Source organism: Nesoenas mayeri (assembly GCF_963082525.1).
Source record: "Nesoenas mayeri genome assembly, chromosome: Z".
In the NCBI taxonomy this organism is placed as follows: domain Eukaryota; kingdom Metazoa; phylum Chordata; class Aves; order Columbiformes; family Columbidae; genus Nesoenas; species Nesoenas mayeri.
The window spans coordinates 66264750-66291567 of NC_137542.1; the positions used below are offsets into that span (position 1 = coordinate 66264750).

At 38.6% G+C, this 26818-nt stretch overlaps 1 protein-coding gene across 2 annotated transcripts; it reads right to left on the bottom strand.

Annotated features, from left to right (window-relative positions):
* Positions 1 to 26525, bottom strand: PUM3 (pumilio RNA binding family member 3). Of its 2 annotated transcripts, XM_080363116.1 has the most exons (18): positions 26484 to 26525; positions 25986 to 26092; positions 24016 to 24198; positions 21956 to 22091; positions 21159 to 21234; positions 20283 to 20376; positions 19983 to 20049; positions 19282 to 19456; positions 17468 to 17571; positions 16887 to 16965; positions 15093 to 15191; positions 13919 to 13972; positions 12235 to 12315; positions 9410 to 9552; positions 8671 to 8893; positions 7641 to 7728; positions 5598 to 5688; positions 1 to 185 (listed from the first exon to the last, which is right to left on the bottom strand). In XM_080363116.1, the coding sequence occupies exons 2-18, from the start codon at positions 26080 to 26082 to the stop codon at positions 56 to 58; spliced, it is 1920 nt and encodes a 639-aa protein (XP_080219242.1). In that variant the 5' UTR covers positions 26083 to 26092; positions 26484 to 26525; the 3' UTR covers positions 1 to 55. The 2 variants fall into 2 exon arrangements, with proteins under 2 accessions (XP_080219242.1, XP_080219243.1); XM_080363117.1 differs by lacking the exons at positions 24016 to 24198; positions 26484 to 26525 and having other exon boundaries at positions 25986 to 26211.
* Positions 26526 to 26818: the final 293 nt, after the last annotated feature.

The following is a 26818-nucleotide window of genomic DNA, read 5'->3' on the forward strand; positions in this document are numbered from 1 at the left end:
ATCTTACAAATTCTGAGTTGCGTTGATGTAAATTGTCTTTTTAGCTTCATTTACACTAGGAAGTCAATTTCTCCAGTAACGCTTCTATTCCTTTTACATCTTTCTTCAGCTTCAATTTTGGGACAAGCTTTTTCAGCCCTTTTTTGACTGTATTTGCCACTTTTTGATCACTGCTCCGGATAAGGCTACGAAGAAAAGAAGAAAAACAAAAAAGATGTCAAACGTCAGCATGTAGGTTATAGGAAAAGCTGCCCATGTAAGGGAACAGTAACTCTTTAGGAAGAATATAGTTCAGGGCAGAGTCTATCACTTCCTATTAAAACAAGATGCAAAACTTCCCAGAAAGCCTGAAACACCAACTGAGAACAGAACAAACACAGGTTAAACGAGACCGGAAGGAACTGCAGATCCCTACTCAAAAGCAGGTTCAAACATTGGGTCAGAACAGGCTGCTCAGGGCTTTGCCCATTTCAAGCCTGAAACCCTGGAATGCAGGAGAGAGCAAAACGCCCCTGGGCCCCAGCCCCACCACTGGGTTGTCCTCATGGGAAAAAGGCTTCACTTTATATCCAGCCTGGGCCTTCTGTGCTTCAGCTTCTGCCGCTGCCTCCGGCGCTCCCACCACACACGCACTGCTGTCTGAAGCCCAGCTTTGTCCATCCCCGCCAGTGTTGGGGATGCTGTTGAGTGCTCCCAAAGCCGTCCCTTCTCCCAGCCGAACCAGCCCTGGTCCCACAGCCTCTCCACCCAGGCCAAGGGATCCACCCCCTGCGTGCGTTGGTCACCCTCCATTAAACTCACTCCAGTTGTTCATGCCCTTCTTGTAACAGGGGTCCTAAAACTGGATGCAGGGAAGTACATCTAATGCATATAAAGTAGTAATACTTTCGCTATTGTACTTCCATGCTTCATTCAGAGCAGGACTACAGAGCCTTACCAGTTGTGTTCTTTTTTAGACACTACTTTTGGAAAACAAACGAGCTTTCCCAGATAACTTTTCTCCCCTAGAAACAAGATAATTAATCATAAGCTCTAAAATACTATTAGGAAAGAAAAAGCTTCTGCACTATCCAGATCAGCCTAGGCAGTGATTGCCCTTCTCCCCTTCCTTCGGCTAACAGTGAAATGTTCTTGGATTATAATACAAAATCTGTACAGGTAATGGCACACCTAATTTACTACCTCAAAATGATGAGTAAACACTGCGTAAGAAACTTAATGTCTTCTACAGCCAATGTGTGCAATGCAGAACAATTACAAGTTGCACTGGCATAGAAGGAACTGAGATAGGAAACAAACTGTAACACACACACACACACACACACTTGCACCAAGAAGACTGCAGGATACTGCAACTCTCTACCACCCCTAGGATTCTTCCAAACAGTTCCCAAATTTGCAGCTGCTTAAAGGCTTGTTTCTTGCCTACTTTTTAAACAAGGACTAGACATGGCAAGCTGAACTAAGTAAGACAGAAAATTTATGTAGCTTATGGTGAGGTTTAAATTTTGTCTCCTTAGGACTCCAGATCCTGTGCTGGATGACAGGACTACAGGCAGTGAAGTATGGGACGCTACCCCTGACGCCACCACTATTTCCACCTACTTTATTCCTAGATTTATTTCTACGACTAACAACTTCTAGCATCAACTTCTGTTGCACTTTTAGCTATGACAGTACTATTTAATCAAGAGGAGTTCATTAAAACTGAATTAACAGAGGTGATTGCAACACTTTCCAGCTTTTCTGTGACTCACATACCCCTGATCACAGCAAGAAAGCCACGAGTACAGACAAAGGATGCGCTGAACATACTGGTATCTAACATGGAGAGATTCGCATGGTTCACTACCAGGGACAAAGAGCATATGAAGTAGCAAGCCAGTCTCTACGGCATTTTATCTATTTCTGAAAATGAATTTCATCTGCCAACAGCTGTGCATGTAAAGCTGCTTTCAAATTCTTGGTATCCACAGATATTTCAAGACACCCTATTCTTCCTATAGAATATCTACATGTCTGATAATACAACCAAAAGACCAACGTAGGGGGTTTTTGTCTGTTTGTTTGTTTTTTTAATTATTATTAGGAAAGTTCTTCTAAGATCTGGTAAGCAGGCACCTATGTATTTTGTGGATATAACATACAACTTTATGTGTTACAGAAATTACATACGCAAATTAATTAGTCATTTGCCAAGGTACATTTTTATCCATTTGCTACCCTGATGGAACACATTATTGCCAAATTAAAAAATACTGAGGAGAGGTCTGGTGTAGAAATCTAAATAGACCAGCATCCATGACATTCAAGTACTTACAACACTTTTATTTACACTAAGCTGGATTGTAATGTCTGCAAAGAGCCCTCTCATTACCTTAGGACTCTCCATGCTTGCACTAGGTCAGAAACAGGCTCCAAATTTCTTTATACAAATCAAAGGAGAGGCAAGTTCATCAATGAAAGGAGAGGGTCCAGAGGATACCAGGTAACGAAGCAAACAAGCACATGCAATGAACTGCTCACAGCTGGTGAATAACCTTAAGTAACTAGAAAGACAAAAATCTCAAATGGACTGTTCTAGGTAATTTCTGAGTTTCAGATCTGCACACGAGTGACAGCTTCTGAAAGCAACAACAAAAAAATCACTCACAGCTTCAGGGAGAACTGGTAGAGCCTGAAAATTACCTCTGTCTGAGGGATCTGAGCTCCTTTATGACAACAGAAATATCTGAATATTTTTTAAAATGAGAAAGTTGAGACTCAACAACTATTACACGTTAAAAATATTGCAGTTATTATGCACACCAAACTAAATCAAATTTATAATTGCTGTATGATTTAGGTAACCTCAGGCTTCAATGCATGCAGCTAAACAAAGACGAGATTAATTACTATGTGTTAGCGAGGTAAGCAGGTGTCACAGGAAATGGAACAAAAGCAGCTGGTTACGTTCATGTGTTCTCAGCTGACTGAACAGAAGGGCATCATGCCTCAAAAATCAAGAGAAGTTAAATCTACAAAGGATTCTTTTTTTTTTTTTTTTTTCCTAAAACTAAAATTCCAGCAAACACACACTCCTCACCCATACTTTTCTCTCTCTTTCCTGTTGAGTTTCAGTATTGGTGAAAAATGTTTGACTGACAATCTGGGAAATAAGCTCCCCTGCTTGGTAACAAACCACACTTGTCAAAGGTCCACCCTGTAGTGACATGAGTAATAGCAGAGAGCGAAAGCTTGAGTTTCCTTACAGACACGTCCTAAAATACACCACTCCTGTGCTGGCTTTTGCCAATAAGCAATTACTAGTTTTCTGTTGTGTTTTTTTATTTCTGTAAGTCTTCCAAAGCTACTAAGAGACTGCTGTCACAGTGACAGCTGAACAGTTATTGAAGTGTTATACAGGGAAAAAATTCCACTCATTTACTTTGCAACTTCATTTGGACAATCAAAATATAATAGTCCAGTACATAAACCAGCAACACCACATGTTAAATGAACCTCCTCAACTTTGTGTTCAGGGAAAAAGTCTAAGCATTAATACACTGTCAGTGAACAAGCCTTTATATAGTACCAAATCTCTCCTGAACATCTGTGAGCAGGATCAGATAACTTAAAGGCATTAGATGCATTTATTGAATTCTAAAGACCTGTTATCAGAGGCAAAGAAAAAGTTTTACCATTTTAGCAGCTGAACAGTCTTAACAACCAGATCCATATGACTATTACAATGTTGTGTAAACTGGTTTAATATCTGGATTGCAACTACTCTTCTACTACCAATTCTTCTCACTAGTGCTCTGAATGGTAATACTGAACAAAATTAGAATTGAACTCAGATTAACAGAAGGCCTATTAGTGAAAGCAGTTTGTTATTCACCTTGCAAAAGAGCATAGACGTCAAAGTAGCCTCACTCTAAAGTCATAAAAGCAAAGAAGGAAAGCAAACAGCAAGGAGTCTAAAGTAACTTCAGGAGAGGGAGAAGCGGGGTGGAAAATAGGGATGTGAGGTTTTTATTTTTTAAAATAATGTTGTCTGAATTGTTTGCTGATCTTGGCTCAGTGCAATTCTTTATGAGGAGCCAGCAGTGCAAAGCTGACCCAGCAGTTCCAGAACACAGCCCACACACTGCGAGCTGAAGACAAAATCTTGGGTTTCTATGACCTGCCACTGACAGGTAGTTACACAGTGAAAACAGCGATGATTAACACAGCTGTCCGCATTTGATAAAAGAAAATATTAATGTCAGCCCAATTCCTGTGGGGTCTTTTTGATCTCACTAGTTGCACAGTTCACTGCTCCGAAGCTTTGAGCCAGTTAACTCATCATAAGCCTCTGCATGGTCTATTCCAAGCACTTTTCCACTTCAGTATGAGACATACTTAGGATTCATAGTTAAGGCATCAACACAAAGCAGTGTTATTGAAAACAAAACCCAAAAAAAAACCCCAACCCCCAAACCACAACCACCCAAAAAACCCCCCTGGACTCTTCTATGCTGCCACCAGTCACAGGTATTTCAGAGTTAATTATTTTAATGTTGCTATTTGTGCAGTGCTCACTTGAGAATTTTATGCTTGTAAAACAAGACATAGTAAGCACAATTTTAAAAATAAATTTGACTTTTTAATCTTTGGATTTTCCAACACTGAGCTACTTTCCAGTACTGTAAAGGCCTGAGATCAAGAAACAACTTATGGAAACTTTGGTTTGAATTTTTCCCGTACCCTGTTCCATCGCAGACTTACCACTGGCATGAAAGAGAGAACACACTGAGGAAAAAATAGCATTTTGCTGGAAGAAATTTCATATAATCATAGAATCATTTTGGTTGGAAGAGACTCTCAAGATCATTGAGTCCAACCATGACCTAACTCTGACACTAGACTATGTGCCTAAGGACCTCAACTACATGTCTTTCAAACACCTCCAGGGATGGGGACTCAATCACTTCCCTGGGCAACCTGTTCCGGTGCTTTGCAACCCTTTCAGTGAAGAAATTTTTCTTAATATCCACTCAAAACCTCTCCTAGTACAACCTGAGGGCATTTCCTCTCATCCTATCCCTTGATACTTGGGAGAAGAGACCAACACCCTCCATGCTACAACCTCCTTTCAGGTAGTTGTAGAGAGCAATAAGGTCTCCCCTCAGCCTCCTTTTCTCCAGGCTAAACAGCACCAGTTCCCTCAGCTGCTCCTCATCAGACTTGTGCTCCAGACCCCTCACCAGCTCTGTTCCCTTCTCTGAACTCTCTCCAGCACTTCAATATCTTTCCTGTAGTGAGGGGCCCAAAACTGAACACAGGATTCAAGGTGAGGCCTCACCAGTGCGGAGTACAGGGGCATGATCACTGCCCTGGTCCTGCTGGTGACTCTGGTACAAGCCAGGATGCCTGGGGTTGTTGTGACCCAAGTGCAGGACCTTGCACTTGGCCTTGTTAAACCTCATATAACTGGCCTCAGCTCATCGATCCAGCTGGTCCAGATACCTCTGTATGGCCTTCCCACCCTCCAACAGATCAACACTCCCATGCAACTTGGTGTTGTCAACTGATATTCTCTTAGCTGTTCAGAAATAGCCATGTGCCTTACATACCAGCAAAGAATAATGGCACCGCGATTTACTTCTGCCCAGGTCTTCATATTCTCAATACCAACACGTTCCACCAATGTCCTTCCAAAGCAAACTGTAAAATGTGGGAAGGGGGTAGGGAGAAGAAAAAGATTAGTATCTCTATGCAAAAAAGCCTGTTAAAATTTCTCTGCAGCTGTGATTTAATTAAAATTAAGCTTGACGGTTTTAGCCATCACAAAGTTTTGTGCTCTGAAAATAACTGACTATTCAGTGCAATGAATACCTTTAGAGATGTTTAACTACTTCCAAGTATTGCTTAAAATTAGTTAGACAATATCAGCACTGTGTGACAGTTTACTAGTGTAAAGCAGGCAAACTTGCAGTTTCTTTTTCTGAACGGTGTCAAAGGCTATTCATGTCTTAAAGAAGGCATTCACTCCAAAGAAATAACTTAGTAAGAACAACACAACACAAAAGATAATTATATGCAATATACTAATACATACACACCTCTGCTGAAAAATGCTAGGTTTAAGCACCTGACTCTACAACTGAAGAAACAGAATTTGCGAAGATGAAGTTACTTATAACTTCAGAGCTAATCTTTTATTGATGCATGAAAACCACTAGGAACTTCGTTTCTTTCAGCTGTACTCATGCTACAGTGCTCTATTTCTTCAGCAGCTTTGAAAGCTTAAGTTGACTTGCAGATTCATTGAACTAACGGCATATACAAAAGAAAGAACCGAGGCTGACCTCAAGTCCCCAGCTGAATCTGAAGAACTGAACTTCAGGAGAACTGCTCTTATAACTTGCACGATCAGCAAAGTTATCAGCAAGCAACCCCAAAAAATCCCCACCCAACCCTAACAACTCCAACCTCCAAACAAACAATGAAGCTATTTTTCACTGTCGCTTTAGGTCACAATTCCATCGGAAGAACAGGTCAGTTTTAATTCAACTTGTTCCCTACATGACAACAATTTGTTTGATTTTTAACGCCAATTCCATAAACTCAGGACAATTCTGTACAGTGCACTCTTTGGAGGAAAAGAAACTAAAGGAAACAGCTTGTGCTTAAAATGGGAATTGCGCATTTCTAGCAGAAATAAACCCATATAACAATCATCGTCTCAGTTAGGCTAGTCTCTGAAAGATACTCAAGTAAAACTTCCCCTTGGCACACTATTAATCATTCACTTGAGAAGTAGCAAAATAGCCTCCTTTCAGACCCATTTAATAAAGCCCAACTAACTCTTATTTTTAAAGGAAACAGGAGATACATGAAGGTAGCAAGAAAAAAAAGAAAAAAAAAAAAAAGAAGTTTAACAAGGTGTGATAATTCTACAAACAAAAAAGCCACCATCACACAGAAGATAAGCTCCCTCCAGATTATACCATGTCACTCCCACTTCCTTTCATTTTTTGAGGGTTTTGTATTATAAGAAGTAATCTCTATTAGGATATGGTGATTCACACAACAAGATTTTATAGTTATGTAATAAAATAACTTTAAAAGCTAAATTAAGATGAGAACATCTGTGCCCAATCTCTGCCTTCTGGGATATAAAATGGCAAAGATGTCCTATTTTTGTGCACAAGTTATTGTAATAATGGTCACAAAGGACCAACCCAGCAGCACTAACGAACACAGTAAAGATTACTGTTTGGCTTACAAGCACTAATGAAAGAAATCTTCCTGTTAGAAAGACTTTACTTTTTCTATTATTATCCTTTAAATTGCTGTGTAATTTAGCAAACCTATCAAGACGTTTTAAGCACAGAAATGAACCCTGACCCAAATACACAGCAAAACCCTGAGTAAAAAAACCAAAACAACAGACCACTACTTGCTTTGCAGAAAAGGCAAACATATCCATGGCATTCTGTTCATATAATAGCTCACAACAGCAAAAGGACAGAAGCAATAACCTTAATGGATATGTCAAATTCTCCAAATATTAGTATATTCAAAGAAATAAATGCAGCATTATTTTTTTAGGTCAGATAACTGATTACTCTGAAGTCATAAATCGATCAAATAAAGCTGAATTTCCAACTTACCATCTTTTCCACTCTCTCTCATCTTTTCATCTTGCTCTATTAACCATTTCAAAACTAGATGGCCTGCTGGATGCTCTGCAATGTGAAGCTTTAAGGGAAAAAAGAAACCAAAACAAAACCAAATTATTTACTGATGATATTTCAAAATACAGTTACATGTCTGTCCATAAATATTCCTGCTTGATTTATCCACTCTGCCCTCAAATGCCACGTCACACTGATCCACCTAGTCATCACCTATGCAAATATCAACAATGTAAGTATGTGAGTTCTTATTTAGACTGACTACTCTATTTTTTTATGACCCTCCCTGTGCAATCTAACATTCGGTAATATAAATCCTTTCAACTGAAGTTTCATCCACTCCTCCAAGGACTTCATGCATACTGAGCAGAATATTTAGGTCTAGCTGCTTCTACAAGAGCTTCCAAACTTTCCACATTGTCACATACTTCAAAATTCACTACACTATGCTCTACATATCTGACAGAGCTGAATCCAAAAAAAATAGGGCAGGGGCAGACTTTGAAGAGAAGGTCATACTGTAAAGACAAACAACTATTACTGTAGGACAAACAGCTATTATCTAAGATCTTTCCTTGCATGGAAATACACATACCTGAAAGCTAAGAGACCCTATCACTCTCTGCGTAAACAGTTAAATGAACTATTAAAATTTACTAACTGCTTGACTGCATGGTGGTAATGTTAAAAGAGACACTCTGTAACATGACTGTCAGCTGCCTTCCCACAAACTGTTTAAAGCAGTTCTGAAGATTCAAGATCATGAAGTACCTTGCTCTACAACTCAGATGAAATGCTGGCTCAAACCTTCATCACTCCGGAAGCAATAATAATACACGATGAAAGGCAAATGCCACAAAATAGAAACCATGTCTAACGTACGCGTGCCATCAGGGCAGTATGCTGATGTCTCACGTAAAGGAAAAACTGAGCAGACTTCATTTTAGTAATACAAAATAAGCAAACCCTGTGCAAGACCTCAGCACCTTGTCCTCTGTTACATTACCTGCCCATCACGGCCACCTGGAACCAGCTCTTCTGCTGCTAAACTAGCAATTGCATCTAGTGTAGGCTGGATGTCACCAAGAGCTGTTCTTAAGATATCAGCAACCAAGACAAAGGCAGCTTTGTCTGTCACCACTTCTTGGGTATGTTCTTGCAAATATTCCAGCAAAGGTGAGGAAATTGCTTCCAGCAGTTCACGGCGGCGGAGTTCAGTATCCTTCTTACTGTTGAAAGAGACAGCATGTTAATGTGGAAGCCTTGCTCTGTACACACATCAAGCAACAAGAAACTCAGAACACATGGGCTATTTGAGGCAGCCATAAACTACTGGAACATCAAAATAAAGCATTATTGTTCCTTCTGTTTCACACACAATTAAGCACAAGTTGGACACACATTTTAGGAACACATACAGTGAGAAAGCACATAGTTTTTAAAGCTAAGTGACAGTAAATCTCAAGAGTTATGAGCTTAAAGAAAAATACATGATAACTTTTTCCTTAACAAAGTGGGTAAACTGCTAATCACCAAAATATTGCTGGTCACCAATCATCATATACAAATTTTAAACCAAAACTACAAAAATAAGGACTACAGACTGACATATCTTAGGTATTATTCATATAAATTTACATTACTTGGATATATTATGAAGCTGAAAGTACATTGATCATAAGAGAACGTTGTGTGAACTGTTCTAGACTCTAGCGAAAACAACTTAACCCTCATATCTGAGTTACCTATAGGCATTTCCATCTCCCTGCTGCAGAAGCATAATGATTTCTGGAACAAAATGTGCAGGGTCTCTAGGACTTAGCAAGTACAGCAAGACCTTCTTTCCATATTTGTTGTTTATCATATTTGGCAAAGAAGAATTTATTTCCTGTAAAAGTAAACAAAGAGCAACAAAACATTAATGAAATAACAGTTTTGAGCCATCAGTAATTACTGATTACTTTTCAAATGCAAAGCTTAGGAAAAGAAAACTACATACTATGAATAAGATTCATATCTGCTTGTGAAAGTAAATAAAACCCCTCTAATCGGAATGGAAGTTTGGAGAAGTAAGAGAAAAAAAACAAGGTTTAAAATGTGTTCATCAGATGCATCAATGTCACTGATGTCAATGTCCTACACAAGGACAGGATCTGTTTTCACTGACACATGCAAGTACAAACAACAACATACATTCTGGTATGTCACTGGGAAAAAACACCAGGAGAAACTATAAACAACACAGGCATTCTTGTCAGTAACATCTCCCTAGCACTGCCTACTTAGAGTCTTCATGAAAGAGAAGGATTTCCCACTAAAATCTGCCTGAATCCTGACACATGCCAGCTCACAATGTTCAGTTCCCATCACAAAGGAAAGTTTAAGGCACTATAAATATTCTTTGGTTCTGGATTGTGGAGAGTGAGAGATAACGAGAAGAGTCTTCTTGAAGGATAGAAAGAGCTTAAAACCTTCCCTTACATAAAAATTTCCAGCCATTCTGACAATCCACATAAGTGATCGGTTTTATCACAACTACAAAAAAAAAAAAAGACAAGACTTGCTCAAACACTGCTTTTTCTCCCCACAAAATCTTTTTTATTTTCCTTACATTCCTAAGCTAAATTTTAGTATGGACAGAATGATAATCGATATAAGGTGTTTTAGAAGTCTAGCTGCTCTTTAAGATAATTTTGAGGCTTGGAGTCTTGTATCGTGTATGCTTCAATGCTTGATTTCTAGATGCTTCTACCTTATTCTCTGCTACTTGTTTTCATTCACCACCTGAAAAGCTGGTTTTGATCTTTCTCGTTACTTTTTTCCTATTCCCTGACATTTTTTCCCTGTTATTGACCTTATATAAACCCAGACAGGCCAATTCTGTATACATGAAGGCCACTCCTCCTTAATGTCCTTTGCTCTTCTGTCCAGATTGACGAGGTAAGATGACCAAACAGTAAACACTCCATCATCTTTGATCTCAGACAGTGGAAAAACACAGATGATTCAGGAATTAAATGACACCTTGGAAGCTCAGCTAAAGCCAAACACATTATCTGAACCAATAAACTCCGCAGAAAGCGAATTGTCGGTAACATAGTATGGGCACACCTCAATGACCTCATATCAAGACAGCTCTGATCTGTCAGGTTTTATTTGCTTGGGACTTGCCCAGAAGTTGTTGCATTGCAGACTGGACTGGAAACAAAACCCACAGCTGTGATTACAGCTAATATACCCAACAAACAAAAGCCATCTCCACATTGGGATGCTTTCAACTCTCCACACCTATCAGAGAGGTACAGTGTTAAGGCCAGATCTCCATGCTGGGGTACAAAAACCCAATTCAAAAGTTGCTCAGCGAAGAAGTGGTCATAGTTTTTAAAGCAGGCCTCATCATAACCACTTTCTCCTCATAGTCCTTCTCCACATGGAGCGTATTTGCCTCCTCTTCACATCCCTAACATTGTATCTCAACCCATTAGTCCTAAAAGCTATAGCATGAGTACTGCTATGAGCACATTACAACCTATACACCGTTAAATATCCTGCTTGCTTGAAAACTAATTGTACACTATGAAGTCTCTTATCAGTGTGAAAATGTAACTTCATGATAATTTACAGATTAAAACATCTTAGAAGTGATAGAATTTGCATGTAAACAGAATCTTAACAATAAACACTTCATGAAACCTTATTTAATAATTTTTTCAAGCAAGGTGGGGAAATGGGGCATTCCCAAAGGAAGCAGATGCAAACTAGATGGTACTATCCTGACTGTTCATTCTGCAATTACATGTTGGTGGAGCAAAACAGCTAGAGTGCTTCCATTTTGGAAGCAAATAAAAATATTACACAGATTTTATCCAGAATGTTAGTTATTGTTTAGTTATCAACATACTATGTAAAAATGTCAAATTTTGAGAATTATATATGAGTTAATGGTTTCAGCATCCAGCCCCAAGTATCCAAGTACTTTTTCTTGTTCGAAGTCATGGTATACTACATTCAGACCTGCTGCCATGTTCCGGAAAGTTTACTATAGTTTATCTTGAAGTATCAATTTCTGAGATGCTACTTCTGAAAATGAGCTAAATATGCTAAATAGTCTTTTATACAACAAGTTTGCACAGTAAGGACATTCTAGGCACTGACATTCTTGACATTTTAGGTTTTCCTTTTAAAATGGATTAGGTGACATCTTCATTCTAAAGTTTTCCACCAATTCAATCTCTTTAAATATTAGCAGAGCTCAAACTTCTATGACAAAGATATTGACTTTGAAGAGATTCCAGTCATCCATTTGCCAGAATGAACATGTACAAAAAGGGTAGTTTTCAGTAAGCACTGAATCTAGCTTGAAAACTAATTCAAGTAAATAACTAAAGGTAACATATGAAATGGTGCCAAGGTCTTCCACGGAAAGAATAATCCTGATACACAAGTATAATGAAACAGAAATAGTGGAAAGGGATTAAATGGTTTGAGAAAAGCAGATGGATTCCTATTCTCGTCTTCCTATACCCTGACAAACACACTGATGCTATGTCAGAAAAAATCAATTACTTACAGATACAATTAACTGTTTCACAAGTTTAGTGTCATCGATGCAATCAAATGCTGCCAGCAAGACCAGATGAGAAAATTCACCCTGCAAAGATGACACATGAGAAACCACATGCAGTCAAGTTCTAGGAATATATTAATTGACTTACAAACAACATTTCTGAAAGTTTATTGGAAACATGACACAACATGAACCACAAACACATTCTGTCTACTTTCACACAATAAGAAGGCAAACACTTAGGCTCTCTCTGAAAGTAAAGCTTGTTAAGAGAAGCATTTTGTTAAAACAAAGGTAGATTCAGTTTATTTGGCATTATAACTTGATATACTGCTTTATCACATCCAAACTATTAACCTACTCCTATTGTTTAATCACCATTTGAAATAACAGGATTTGCCTTACAGGAGCATTACATACAAATTTTATTTCTATGGTGGCTTTGCTTAAAACTGAGATAAATGACACACCACATTTTGGAGATCATGTCTCTGCACTGAGCCACACAGACTCTGCTGCATTGCTGGAGAGCAAGTCTCTGGCACACCCAAAAAGGCACAACCCAATTCACTTATGTGTCAGTGAGATTCTACATCACAGTGAAGACAGACCTTCAGTGCTCCAGTGTTTTAGCTACTATCTACCCACTGTCTCAGGTTTCTATATATTTTATAAAATATAACAACTCATTTATTCTGGTACTTGAAGATTATGGAGAGTAACATTACTTAGACCAAGTGGCCTCCAAAGTGGGATGCACAAGATAATCCACTGTGGTGCAGGAAGAAAATATTATTTTGCACCATTTATGAATATATAAAAATAACCACTGGTTATCTTTATCTCATCCTTTTAAAATTTCTATTTCTTGCTATGTTTTATACCATATACTAGTACAGTATTATACACACATAATTTATACATAAATATACATATATTGCGGATGTGTGCTCAGTGTCATGGGATCTAAAAGGTCTGGAAACCACTGACAGAGACAACATCAACTATTCGTAAACAGAACAACACGGGAAACAGGAAAGGAAGAAGTTTAAAAATCTTTCTTCAAAGCTGCAGTTTTGCCCAGCACTATGAAATCTGTTTGCAATTGTTACTCTATTGGTGTTGCACTCTCCAAACATACATGTTACTCAGAAAAAAAAAAAATATATATACAGGCTTCCTCCACTGTATGTCACTTCAGCATCAATTAATTCTGAAGCTTCCTGACTTAAAAAGTTATTGAGCATCTTCTAAGAAATATGCACATTCAAATGGCCTTTCCAATGACATCCTCATCATAATTTTTGTTCCTCTTCTGCACACATGTTATTTTACTCCCAACCAAGGAGAATTAACCAAGGAGCCACATGAAAAAGCAATATAACGTTGGACTCAAAAAAAAAAATAAAAAAAAAAAGGTAGAAAAAAAATTTAGGACTTATAAGTAATTCAGCTGCTTTAAAGGCTAGGACTACATGTAGTGCCCACAATGAAGCTTCCCACTATGTGTCTAAATATTCCATAAAGTTCAGTATATTTCACATTATCTAGTACACCTTCACTATTTTAAACCCCATTTTATTAAGATCTCATAGATATTCTCAGTATCAAAGCACATTTAAATTAGCCTCTATCAAATCACTTGTGTTTTCAGAGGCTATGAAATAAGTAGTTAATGAACACTCACCGTTGCTATTTTTTCAATATATGTCTTCATAGTCTTCACAATTACTTTTCTGTCCTATCCAAAAGAAAACATAAAACTCAAATGAGCCTATAGGGCCAATATATTGAATAACTAAACTGTTACTTACACCTTCAAAAACATAATTGTCAATCTGCTTACTAAAGCAAAGGCTATTTGCCAAAATCTCACATTTGTACTATTAGTCAACACCTAAAAATATTGCGAAGTGCTAGACCTGAACTGTGAAAGACTCAATCCTAGGGAGGTGCTGTGACATGTTGATAAGTCCAGCCCACCAATGGGAGATGCCAAAAAGGGCAACTTGAAAAAACAACAACAAACCAACCAGTCAACCATATATGTTCACCTATATCTTGTTCACTAACTACAGAAGAAGAATGCACTTCAATTCTTCATTGAGAAAGAAACTTCTTCAAGAGAACCTAAAAATTTAAAGTAGCAAGTATTCTAGCCTGTTGCAAAACCTCTTCACTAGCAGTATTTTTTTGGCAGTTTCCTCGGTGCTTATACTCTTAGCTCTTGCAATCACTGCTCAGTCTTCTTTAGACTCATTACTACCCCTAGATCCTAGCAACTTTGTATTTTTTTCTCACTCTTTAACGAGCAGATTATTTTAATAAATTATTTTTTTTTAAGTAGAGAAAAAGATGGGAGGCATTACAATATTTCCAAAAGATGACACCATGTGTTACACCTCAAGTATTTCACAATACTGTATTAGCAGAAAAAACTAAAACACAGTTCCTACAACATTTTTGAAGTCTTTTCATGCCACAGCCAAACATTGTTCCACATTAGGATTTCTTTACTGTCCTGTCCCTACTGTCACTTCCACCTGCATTAAGAAATCTATGGGATGAATGAATGGCCAATAATCCTACAATGGAAAAGCTTTATGTGTCATCTCCAAGAACTCTGCTAAAAATAAAAGGAGATGCTTCCACTATTAAAGTTCTAACAAAAGCACTTGATTAATGAAAAACTACTGCTTATATTTGCTACTACGTACAGTGGGGCCACTTTTTAACCTTGCTCTCAAATACTTAATTGCATCAAAATGTGCACTGGCAGAGGGACATGTGAGCAATCAGATTCACAGCCCCAGACTAGACTATTGTTAAAGAGGACTGGGTAGACAGAAACCAAATGATACCTTGGGAGTACCATGCCACAAGCAGTGCATCGCTACTCGGGCTCCATCATGAGTGTGTGCCAGGTAGATGACAGCCTCTCTGATAGCTTCTATCATTTCCTGGAGAATAAAAGGTGATAAAGTAAAAAAGTGAAAGAAGAGGCTTGAGAAATCTCAAAGCAGGTGGGCAAGGGCATGCAAGAGGACATTTTGTCTGCTCACAATACTATGGAGAGTGCCACTGCCTCTACAGAACCAAAAATCTGTAAATAATAAAAGCTTTCTCCCTTCAAAGCTACAACATCCATCATGCTCATCCTGTGAGATGAGAACAGCATTGAAGCTTGTCAGTTGTCCCATTACAAAAAATTCAAGAAAGGGTGCTCAGAACTGAGACAGAAATCAGAAGAAGAGACAAAGACAACCATCCGTTTAGGAAGAAAAACTTTGAAAGTGATGCAATTTGTTTATACATACACGGTATTTGCCAGAAAACAAAAAGAACTAAAAGGTCATTTAAGTGCCAGGTGATGATATAAATCAGGTACAGCAAGATTCAGCCAAAAAAAAATCTTCATATCAAAGGAACAAGGTTCTGAAGTCATCTGACAAATACCACCACCAGCCAAAAAAGAAAAACCAAACCAGCCACCTCCTGGGTTATCATAATAGATACCACTTCTGTTACTCTTTGATAGATTTCTTTGACATGAAGCTCCCACCTAACTCCCTTTCTAACCCTACCTTCTTCTCGTTCCCTAGTCAAAGGTTCCAAGAATTTTACCATTTATTTATAAACTGCTCAGTCACAATACAACTGGCATCACTAGGTACATTCACAGGTAGGAACAGATCTACAAAAGGGGTTTCCAGCCCCCAAAGAGAACATTCATAGGCTACCACATCCACACAAAAGCCAGACAAAGAGGTATACCCTTACTCCCCTGATTCACTAAAGACTGAGAATACAGAAACATTCTCTGACAAAGCATTACACAAAACCATGCACAGAAACCTTTAATTAGGTAAGATCTGGACTCAAAACAGGCCATGAATAATCCACCTCACTACCCTTCACTTTGCGTTTGTTAACAGTAAAAAGAGTTCAGGAGTCCAGTCCGGCAGAAGTAGGTAAGGGACAGCAGGTCTGGAAGCTCCACCTGGCCTGGAGTGAGATGGTGCTGAGCTGCAGAACCAGGGCAAGGCTGAAGGACACAGCCTAAAACAGCTGAAGTCCAGCAGGATACTAGCTTATATAATGTCATATCATAAAGACAGATTTAGGCCTAGTTTTCGCAAGAATGGCTGGGGTAAGCTTAAAAGTGGAATTTAATATAGACATGGTGATACAAGCCATATGCTTGGTTCAGGAGGAGGCAGAAGACAAAGTTTTGGCTGCTGACAGAAGGGCCCAATCTCATTGTATTTTAGTCAAGAGGTTTTTGGGCAATGGCTAGAAATGGTTAAGAAACTATGTGCTGGAAACCTAAACTACTGGAAGCAATAGCCCTGGCTTTAATTATTCTCCAGCTATTGAGAAGGGCCATTTAGCATGGAGAAAGGAGACACGGAAGTAATTCCATTGTATTTTTTTTAATTCAAATATCAACAAACACTATGGCTTTAGTGTGAAAGTTCACTGTGACTGTAAACCTACATACCACACTACTCCCCAGTCATCTATCTGGAATCACCAGATGTGTAAAAATCTATACATGTAAGATGCATATTTTTGACTAGTTACACTTTCACCACAGGATTAAAGCACTCCACTGAAAGGCAAAATAAGACAAAAACCAAAGAAAACATACTTACAGATCTTTGTTTTGGAAGAGCATAAGTGAAGAAGTCCAAAAATACTTTATGTACCAGCGAGTGCTTTATCACAGCCTCTCTGTATTTGGGAAGAGGAAAATAAGAAAATAATGCAAAAAGTCCCACACGAGTAATGGTTTTAACATAAGCTATCCATACTCCATTTGTACTTTATGAAGTTAGGCAGTGTGCTGTGCAGAAAATACAGTCATTCTGGAACAATGTTTAGCATTTACAATATGTGGAAGACTCTCTGAAAACTCAGGAATTCTAAAACCTATCAAAATACATTTTCGCAAAAAACACTGGAGAAACTTATCAAATAATGCATTATGGAAGAAAATCACACTGTGAGATTTCAACTGACTGTCCCACTGGGGCAATGGACAGTTCAGTTTATAAAAATGGCATTCAAAATTAAGATAAGACACTCATTATGACACTTTGGACAAAACTGTAGGTACTTACTATATAACCCAGCAATGTTACAGCAGAAAAGAGTATCAATATTACTGTTCATATGTCAGAAACAAACCAATTAATGCTAGATCATCACAGTTTAAATAAATTTTTGTTCTTACTTTTGTGCCATTGGTGTAAGAATCTGTTTCATTTCATCCAAGATGGCCTCTCTCTTTTCAGGCTGAGCTTCTAACACTTTATCCAGTGTTGAGACAATTGGTGTCTGAAATAAACACACAGAGGTTTAATTGTTCCCAATAAGTATCAGAGTTAAAATTACAATATTTAGCCCCTTTTCAATTAAAATTCGTAAACAACATCACAAACAAAATGAATTTTCTGCAAAACTGTTTTTAAAATTTTAAAAGTAAAAAGCTTATCTACTTTGAGTATGCCAGAAGCTGTGTACTTAAGTTATATTAATAATCAGCAAACAAAAGATACTTCTGTTGTTTGAACTGTTTGTTGCCAGTTATGGTCAGCTCTTCACAAGACGGTCAAATACAAGGTAAAATACACAAAACTGACATTGTGCTAAGGGACTCCTGAGACAGCAAAAATCCTGCATGATAGTATGCACATCTCAGGGGGCAACAGCACAACAAGTCAATGAACTGAGAAGTTAATCAAGGCCCAGGAAATTCAAGCTCAAATAAAGCAGAAAGGAGGAATATATAACATATACCTTAAATACATAAGTACTTCCTGGTATTTCATCTAAACAATTACACTGGTAAGTCTTGTAAAATAACCTGTTGTTAGAAGAACAGTCTGTTTGGGGGTCAAATGGAGAATGAAGAGTTGGAAGTGGGAAGTGGGAGAGAAGTAAAACACACGTTTCAAACCTCTAAGAAATTCCATGTCTTGTTAAGGATTACATTGTAATTTCTTATAAACTCATATGCTGTTGAATCTCAGGTTTGCACCTCAATGTAAGACTATTTGAAGAACTCACACCAAGAATGCCAGAATGATGGAAGCTAACACTGTGCTTGATTTCAGAGGCTATTTTACTTCCAGCACAAATTACAGCCCACAAACACAGCAAACATGTTTTTCTATTACAGTGCTACAAAATGCTTTACTAAAAATAGCCTATAAAGAAAAAAACAGCAATACAGTTCAGAAATAAGCTGTTGATTTCTTATATCACTATAACAGAAATCTTGGGTAAAAGTGTGCTATGTTGTATACCAGGGTGCGCAAGCCATGCTAGTGTAGTCAATAACTGTGTAAAACACAGTTTTGTGTTTCGTACTTTATAGCAAACAAAACTAATTGTGCCTCTGTTGGAAGCCAACCTTCCAAGTCAGCAAGAAAGAAAGTAAAACAGAAGTCAAAAGAAGGGAGGTTGTACTTTTTAAAAAGGTTCCTACTGCCTGGAGAGGATCTACAACTAAATGGTTTCAAAAGGGTTTGGACTCAAGTCTTATAGTCTCCATGGGAATAGAAAACAAACAAAAAAACAAAGCCTAAATGGCATTCTCTATATAGATACAGGCACATTCTGCCCACACTCAGTTCTCATGAGACATAAGGCAGTTCTGTAACAAAAGCTGAGTACAGCATTAATGGGAATTAAGCCTAAACCTTATCTCAGCCAGGATGACAACCTCAGGCTAGACACTACGACAACTGCCACTATATGATATTAGACTGCCTTTGATGAGCAGAGCATGCTCATACATGAACAAAATATATTTTAGAGTTCTAACTGAAAACAAAACAAAACCAAGCAATTTAATGTATAATAGAAATGTCCAAGCAATTGTAACATTTAAACATGCTAAACTTGACTACATTTGGACAGCTGACAAAAAGACATGTAATCAAAAGAAATAGTAGGTGAGATAGGTAAGGTATTACTAAACCTAAAACAGCTTAGCATTCTAAATGCTAAAACACCTTACACCAGGAAGTATAGAAACATCACCTTGTACACCTGGAAAGTGTTCCCATATAGTTCTTCGGTCAGCATATTCCTCTGCTCCAGAATGGCTTTGTCATTATATGCATATTCCACTACAGCAGATGCTTCAGCATGACGGAGCATCTTTTTCACATGGCCTTTAAAACTTTTTATTATTTCTGCAATTTGTGGTTTTGTCCTGTTTCACAGGGAAGGATAGATAGCAAGAATTAAAACTTTAGGGATAAGCTGACTTATCAATAGTATGATTTTTGGAATCACACTTAGGTGATAAGTTTTAGCACAGAAACCAGGAAACATATGCATCTGGATCAGCCTTATGGCATGTATGAACACATGGTGAGGAAGCCAGGAATCTAGAATCACAAGGCATTTTGAGGGAAATAAAAGAAACCAGTGGATAAATTCTACAGAATAAAGGATGCCTTCCTAAAACACTAAGCAGAGAAAACTTTTAAGAACCAGTTTATTGTATAAGCAAAGATCAACATGCCCATTCTCCTCAATATGTACAGCTTTAGCTTTACTTTCTGCAAAGGAAAAACTGTTCTTAGAAATACCAGATACTCTCCTGTCTCACCAACATTATAAAAATGTTTCCAGAGGCATATTCATTCAAGATCCATGCACTATAGATTAAAAGCAGTATTTACACTGGAAATGAAACAATGCAACACAGCTAAGCAAGTTCACCTCATACTCACCCATACATAAGGAATTTCTTCACAATATTTCTGGAATATTTTGACTTGCTTAATTCAACTAGGCTATCTAGAAAAAGGGGAAAACATTCAGGCAGTTTAATTTTTCACTACACTAACTCTACAAAACAGCTGCCATTATTTCAGTAAATTTTAAGATCTCATTAGGAACAATGCATCATTTCAGCAGAAAATTAAAAATATTCAAAAAATTAAAAATAAAGAGAAAATAATGGCTTGTTTTAATGTACCCTAACAACAATGCAGAAGCATATAGGTAAAATGTAAATGGAAATAATATACCTTTCAATTCATCAAATATCTTCTGCCTTTGCTCCTCATTACCATACTGAATAAAGCATTGGATCACTCGAGTTGAATCATGTGCAAATGCCAGCTACAGGACAGAGATATTTCATTATCCTAGACTGTTCAAACAGCATTATGCACTAAATTTATTTTAATGCACTTTTTGTCTGATATAGTTCTATGCCACAAGTAGCACGTAATGCCAGTTATAAAGTTATCAGCTTATAACAAATTAAGGTTTAGGGGTTTTTACTGCTTTATAAGCACTCTGTCAAACAAAACATGGACAATACTTGCAGATGCTGACAATCACAGATATGCATCAAGGTTTTAATACTGAAAGAGAACCATGAAATAGTATCATGTTTTCTCTCAGGTGATTGTCATTTCAGAGGGAGTGTGATGATGCAGCTCCATGTCAGCATGGAATAGCAAGAATCACCTTAAAATCCAACATGTATTCCACTGCAAATTTATACATTTCAATAATCAAGTGGAAAGACTCTTTAGTATAGTTAAGTATCAGGGCATTAATTTCTCTAAAATAAAGCTGCAAAGCAACAATTGTAATTAATCAAAACTCTAAGTGCCCTGTTTTGAACTTCAGTTAACAAAGAATTTCACTGAACTAAAGCTGCCTGGTAAAACAGTCTTATAACACACAAAGCATCCACGTGAAATTTCACTGCCGTGAAATCCAGGTGGGCAATGTAGCTTTTCAACCTTGTCCTCATTCTTTTTTAGACAGTTAAAAAAAATTCCGTATAGGTTTTGGAAAAACAGGTGAGTACTATATTATAAGTTAATTTATATTTCACCATTCTTTAGAGCTTTTGTGAATTTTTGCACTATGACATTAGTTTTTCTTACACTTTTAATTTTTCCTTGGATAAGTTTCTGTAGTTCATTCATCAGCTTTTCTCGCTTCTCCTTATCACACTTCTTCCTACAAGCAAAAAAAGAGTAAACCGATCTTAAGTGAGGAAGCACATGTTTTGTAGTATGATTCACTTATATCTACAGATTAAGAAGATGGTACAAAACAAAGTTAGCTCCTGCTAATCCAAATTTACATTGTAATTCATTAAACCTGTACCGAGATGCAATTAAGCAGCTTTGGTTCCTAGAAACCAAACCAGATTTCCACACTTTAGAATCGCTATTTTTTGAGTAACAGGACTATTAAAAATAACAAACTTAAAACTGCAGCCAGAGTTGCTTACAGATCAAAAGATCGGCCAGTACTGCAAAGCACAGACACTCAGAGTAAGTAAAATCAACTCCTCCTGATGTGGGGCTCCAGTTTGAGAATTACACCTGCCCAGAGAGAATATATAAACCTCCACAAAAAACTCATGCAGTGATCCCTCTGCGTGATCAGGCTACATCAGTATGTGCTCTGTGCTTCAGGATTCAAAAATAATACAACTCCATAAGCATTTACTTACAATTTTAGCCTAAAATACAAGTGAGCTCAATCCAGACACTTCTAGCACTATGCATCACCGCACTCCGCTTGAAGCATTGATTGCCTGTAATGTTATCATTCATCCACAGAGTTTCACTGTGGGAATACAGTTATGAAAAACTACGAGAGGAGAAAGAAAGTGTCTTGTAACTTCTGACTAGAAGTCCACTGAATGAAAGAAAAAAAATATTACTATTACCTTCTCACACTTTCCCATATTTGCTTTGATTTTACAATTATGTCAAAATTACTTCTATCATTAAGTTGCCTGGTTTGCTTTAACTCCTTCCTTTTCTTTTTGAATTCATTCCACTTCGGCTTCTTAGACTCTGACCCTGTAGACAAAAATAAATACATTTTCTGTAGTGAATAAAAGAGAAGCACTGGAATCCTTTATTAGTATAAACCGTGGCAGCTCTGTAACTTGAACGGTTAACAATCCAGGAGATTTGCCTGAAGTTACCCAGCTAGCTAGTATGAAAGTGTAAATGTTTAATATACATGCTAAGCTAGCAATTTCTACTTGAAAAATACTGGAAGAACAAGGCAAGCAATGATTTTTCCTCAAAGCTCTGTCAAAGGATGCATCACAAACCTTTCAATGGAAATTGCCTCAAGATGAACCTAACAGCTTATGGCTGCCCAGCTAATTCTCCCTGATTAGTTCATCCTGTACCCATGCATACCTTCTCCCTCTTTCAAAAGAACCCTAAGTAAAAAAGTGCTTTATCTTTTTATTTAGTGAAATCCCTTAAACATGGGATTTTACTATACCACAGCTATGCATTGCCACACAACAAACTCATTTAAAGTAACTTTATAGAAAGTGCCACAAATGACTTATGAAAAAACTTCAAGTATTTTATCTCAGTTTTATTCATACCTTAACAAAAACCATCATCTTATATTACACAGTTTCAAAAAAGCAAGTCATGTTAACCATTACTTCTATATGGAACAATTAAGACCCAGCTTTCAATTTTTAGACCTTAACAAACGACTTGTTGGTATTTAGCAGCACGCACTTAACTGTCTTACCCATCCAAAACCAAAGCTCTCTTTTTACAAAGCTTATTAACAATTTTTTCTATCACTCTCCTAAAGTAATAGTGACAAGTAAAACCCCAAACCAGTAACACTTTGCTTTCAGAGCAGTGCCACTGTGCAATACACACCAGCTTTCTGTTATTCTTATAGACAACATTTAAGGTTTGTCATTGTGTTGCTTAGGGTTGGTGTTTGTTGGGGTTTTGTTTTGTTTTGTTTGTTTTTGTTTTGTTGTGCTTTTTTAGTGTTTTGGTTTGTGGGGTCTTTTGTTTTGTTGTTTGGGGGTTTTTTTTGGTTTTTAAAGCAGCTTAATATGAACATTTTCTTGCTATTAAATTTCCAGACATCTAGTTTATATTCCCTGTGAAGCCCTACTGCAAACATGCAACAACAAAAGCAAAATACTCAACACCTCCTACTGTTTTCCAAATAACTAACGCTTTTCTGCAGAACCTCAGAATCCCTCAGATAAGACTCCATTTCTCATTTTACCGTGCTGTTTAACTGTGCCAGTAGAGCTTTGCTTCACAGCAGAGGAAGGAACAACATGAAGTTCTCATGTACCAGAAACAAAGTTACAAAATAAACCCTTGTAAACATTGATGAAACCAGACATCTATTTAGCCTTTCTGTATAAACACAAAAATAAGCTGTAAAATGTAAAATGCTGTGATAACATCAATTATATTGTCCGTCCATCCCCCTTTTTTTTTAAAAAAAAAGAAGCGCTAACTAGTCTGGACCACAGAAAAAAAAAAATGAAAAGGATAATCAACTTTGTTTCATGAATTTTTATGTTCCAAATTTTATAGCCAGTACTTTTAGAATACAGGATTATTTCTAAAACAGTCTGTGAAAAACTCTGCATTTTCCAAATCTGTGTGAAAACAGCAAGTTTCAAGCTACCCACTTCATACTGTCATCAAAATAATCATAGCTTTATGATGGCACACCAATTATTTGGATTTATTACTGCACCTTTACTTTTTACTTCCAAGAAAATTTGTAACTGATGATTTTCATGACTGCAAGCTCAAGCTTAGTCACGTGAAGTAAATTTTTCCACAGCAAAGATTACACATGAAGTAAACTTGGAGTCATTCAATTTTGAAGGATGATAACATGGCAAGGGAAAAGAGGAAGACTTAGATGAACAATGTATTTCCCAAAACCTATTTTTCCATTGATAACCAGCCTTAAAAATCTGCTCACCTCCCTCTTCACCATCCTGGAGCTTCCTCTTCTTTGCAAACTTTTCTGATTGCTGTTTATTCTTGAATTGTTTGATACTACCTCTTCCAGGTCTTAACTGTCCTTTCACGAATTTCTTGGAAATGGTTTTAGGCTTTCCCTCCTCATCTCCTTTGTTAAGAAATTTCTTTGGTGGACCCGAATCTATTAACCAACAAAACAGAAATTAAAATGTTATCCTGGACCTAATGTTGCTTCAAAGTAACAAATTATTACTGAGCCAAGAATTGAAATAATTTGTAATAACAGTTATATATGTAACAATAATTCTTACATGCTACTTAAAGAGAGTGGTTTTCATTGCGGTCCCTGGATGTCAGTTTTCCCTAGAGAACTTTTGCTGAGGCAGTATTTTGCAGACAGAAGCAGAACGGCCCAGGCATAAAAAGGATTATTCTAAATTAAGAATTTCACCACCCTTGACATCGAAGTCATCAAACCCAATCTGTTCTAAGCAGAAGAGATCAAACACTGAAAGGTATCTTCTCAATCCTAACCTACAGCGCTTCATAACACCATAGCTTCACATCTCAAATAAACTTTTTCTTAATGTGTGAAAGCAAAGTCTAGAATAAAAAAGTTATCAACTTCAAACTTTTAATTTAAGGAGTATTTTAGGTCAAATAAATAGAGCTGAAGGGCTTGCAATGCAACCTATTTAAAGCATTTTAACTTTACTTTTTCCAGGTTATCTGATCATACCATCAGCATAGCTTTGCATGCAAGACAGAATGATGGAATGACTGAGGCTGGAAAGGACCTCTGCAGGTCTCCTGGTCCAACCATTCTGCTCCAGGATGGTCACCGAGGACCATGTTCAAGTGGCTTTTGACTATCTCCAAGGTGGGAGACTCCAAAGTCTCTCTGGGTCACCTGTACCAGTCACACTCACAGTAAAAAAGTGTTTCCTGATGTTCAGAGAGAACCTCCCATGTTTTAGTTTGTGCCCACTGCCTCTGGTCCTGTCACTGGGCACCACTGAGAAGAACCTGGTTTTGTCTTTGTACCCTCCCTTCACATATTTCTACGCATTGACATGATCCCACCCAGCCTTCTGTTTGCCAGGTTGAATTGTCCCAGCTCTTTCAGCCTTTCCTCACAGAAGAGGTGCTCCAGTCCCTTCATCATATTCACGGCCCTTCACTGGTGTCTCTCCAGTATGTCCACGTCTCTTTTGTACTGAAGAGCCCAGAACCGGACACCTCCCTTGCTGCCAGCACTCCTCATAATGCAGCCCGGGATTCAATTAGCTGCCTTTGTCCCAAGGGCACACTGCTGGTTCATGCTGAACTTTGTGATCACCAGGAGCCCCAGAGCCTTTTCTGCAAAGCTGCTTTTCCCCAGCATGTACCGGTGCATGGGATTGTGTCCCCCCCAGTTGCAGGACTTTGCCCTTCGCTCCTTGTTGAACTTCATGAGGTTTTTGTCAGCCTGTTTCTCCAGCCCATGGAGGTCCCTTTGGAGGGCAGCACAACCTCTGGTGCATCAGCCACTCCTCCCAGTTCTCTGTCATCAGCAAACCTGCTGATGGCATATTCTGCCTCTTCATCTAGATCATCAATGAAAACACTGAACAGTACTGGACCCACTACTGACTCTTGAAGTATGCTGCTAGGTACTGGCCTCCAACTAGATTTTGTCACACCGATTACCACTCTCTGGGCCCAACCATTCAGCCAGTTTTCAATATACCTCACTGTCCACTCACCCAGACCACAACTCATCAGCACGTCTGTGAGGATCTTTTGAGAGACACTGTCAAAAGCCTTACTGAAGTCCAGCTAGACAACATCCACGTCTCTTCACTCATCTACCAAGCCAATCCTTCAATAACGTAAGTTTACTAAGATAAAAACCGAAGTCCAAGCATGCCTGTGCAAAACAACAATCACTTGTCCAGGACTCTTGTTTGGGTGCCTTTGCCGTCTTACCTTTATCCTTTTTAAATTTCCTTTTCCCGTGTGGCACGTTTCCGCGAGGTGTTTTTCCACTCCTCCCCACGAACTTCTTTTTCCCCTTGGTTTCCATAGTGGCAACACTGCAAACGGAGCAAGAGTCAGCATTACCGGGACGCCGCGTCTCCCCGGCTACTGACGTGTGGAAAACAGGCCTGCCCTTCCTCCAACACCCCTCAACGCACTCAGCAGGCTAAACCCTTCTCAGCGGCCGCTGCTGGGTGCTGCGGGCCGAGAACGGGCCGCCCGCAGCCCGGTGGGCGCGGGGGGTCGGCCGGGCAAGACCGCGCTTCCCCGGGCCTGGGCGGCCGTGACCCTGCTCCCCAGGGATCCCCGGACCGAGCGCAATGACAGCGCCCGGGAGGACGCAGCACGCCGCCGGCCCGCAGACGGGTGCGGGGCCGTGAGGCCGCGGGAATCCCCTAAACCCCCCTCGCCCCCCAGCGCGGCCCCCGGACCCGCCGCCGGACCCACCGCTCTCTCCACACGTGCCGCCCCGCCCGCGCTTTGCGGCTTCCTCCGGCGGGCGCGGCTCCCCATTGGCCCGCCTGGCCGCTGCCGCGCGACAGTGCCGAAGCGGCGTGCCGTAAAGCGCCTCCCCGCGGCGTCCGTTTCTCGGTTTAAGAAAATGAGCAAATCAGACGGCAAGCGGTGCTTGTTTTGGTTTAATCTCAAATGTTTTCCCTAAGACCACTTTACATGTACATCACAGTGCAGTGTTGGACAGATACATATCTTGAGCCAGAACACGATATCAAACACACTTTATATTTTTGGCATCTATTTTTGACATCTATTTTTGACACCTA

Excerpts from the sequence above, each read along its gene's own strand:
- PUM3 (XM_080363116.1), bottom strand. The coding sequence starts at position 26,082 with ATGGAAACCAAGGGGAAAAAGAAGTTCGTGGGGAGGAGTGGAAAAACA. Across the intron at positions 8,894-9,409 it reads GGAGATGGAAATGCCTATAG|TAAGAAGGATACTGAACTCC; the intron begins GTAACTCAGATA and ends CTCTTTCAACAG. Across the intron at positions 5,689-7,640 it reads GAGAGAGAGTGGAAAAGATG|TTTGCTTTGGAAGGACATTG; the intron begins GTAAGTTGGAAA and ends CACATTTTACAG.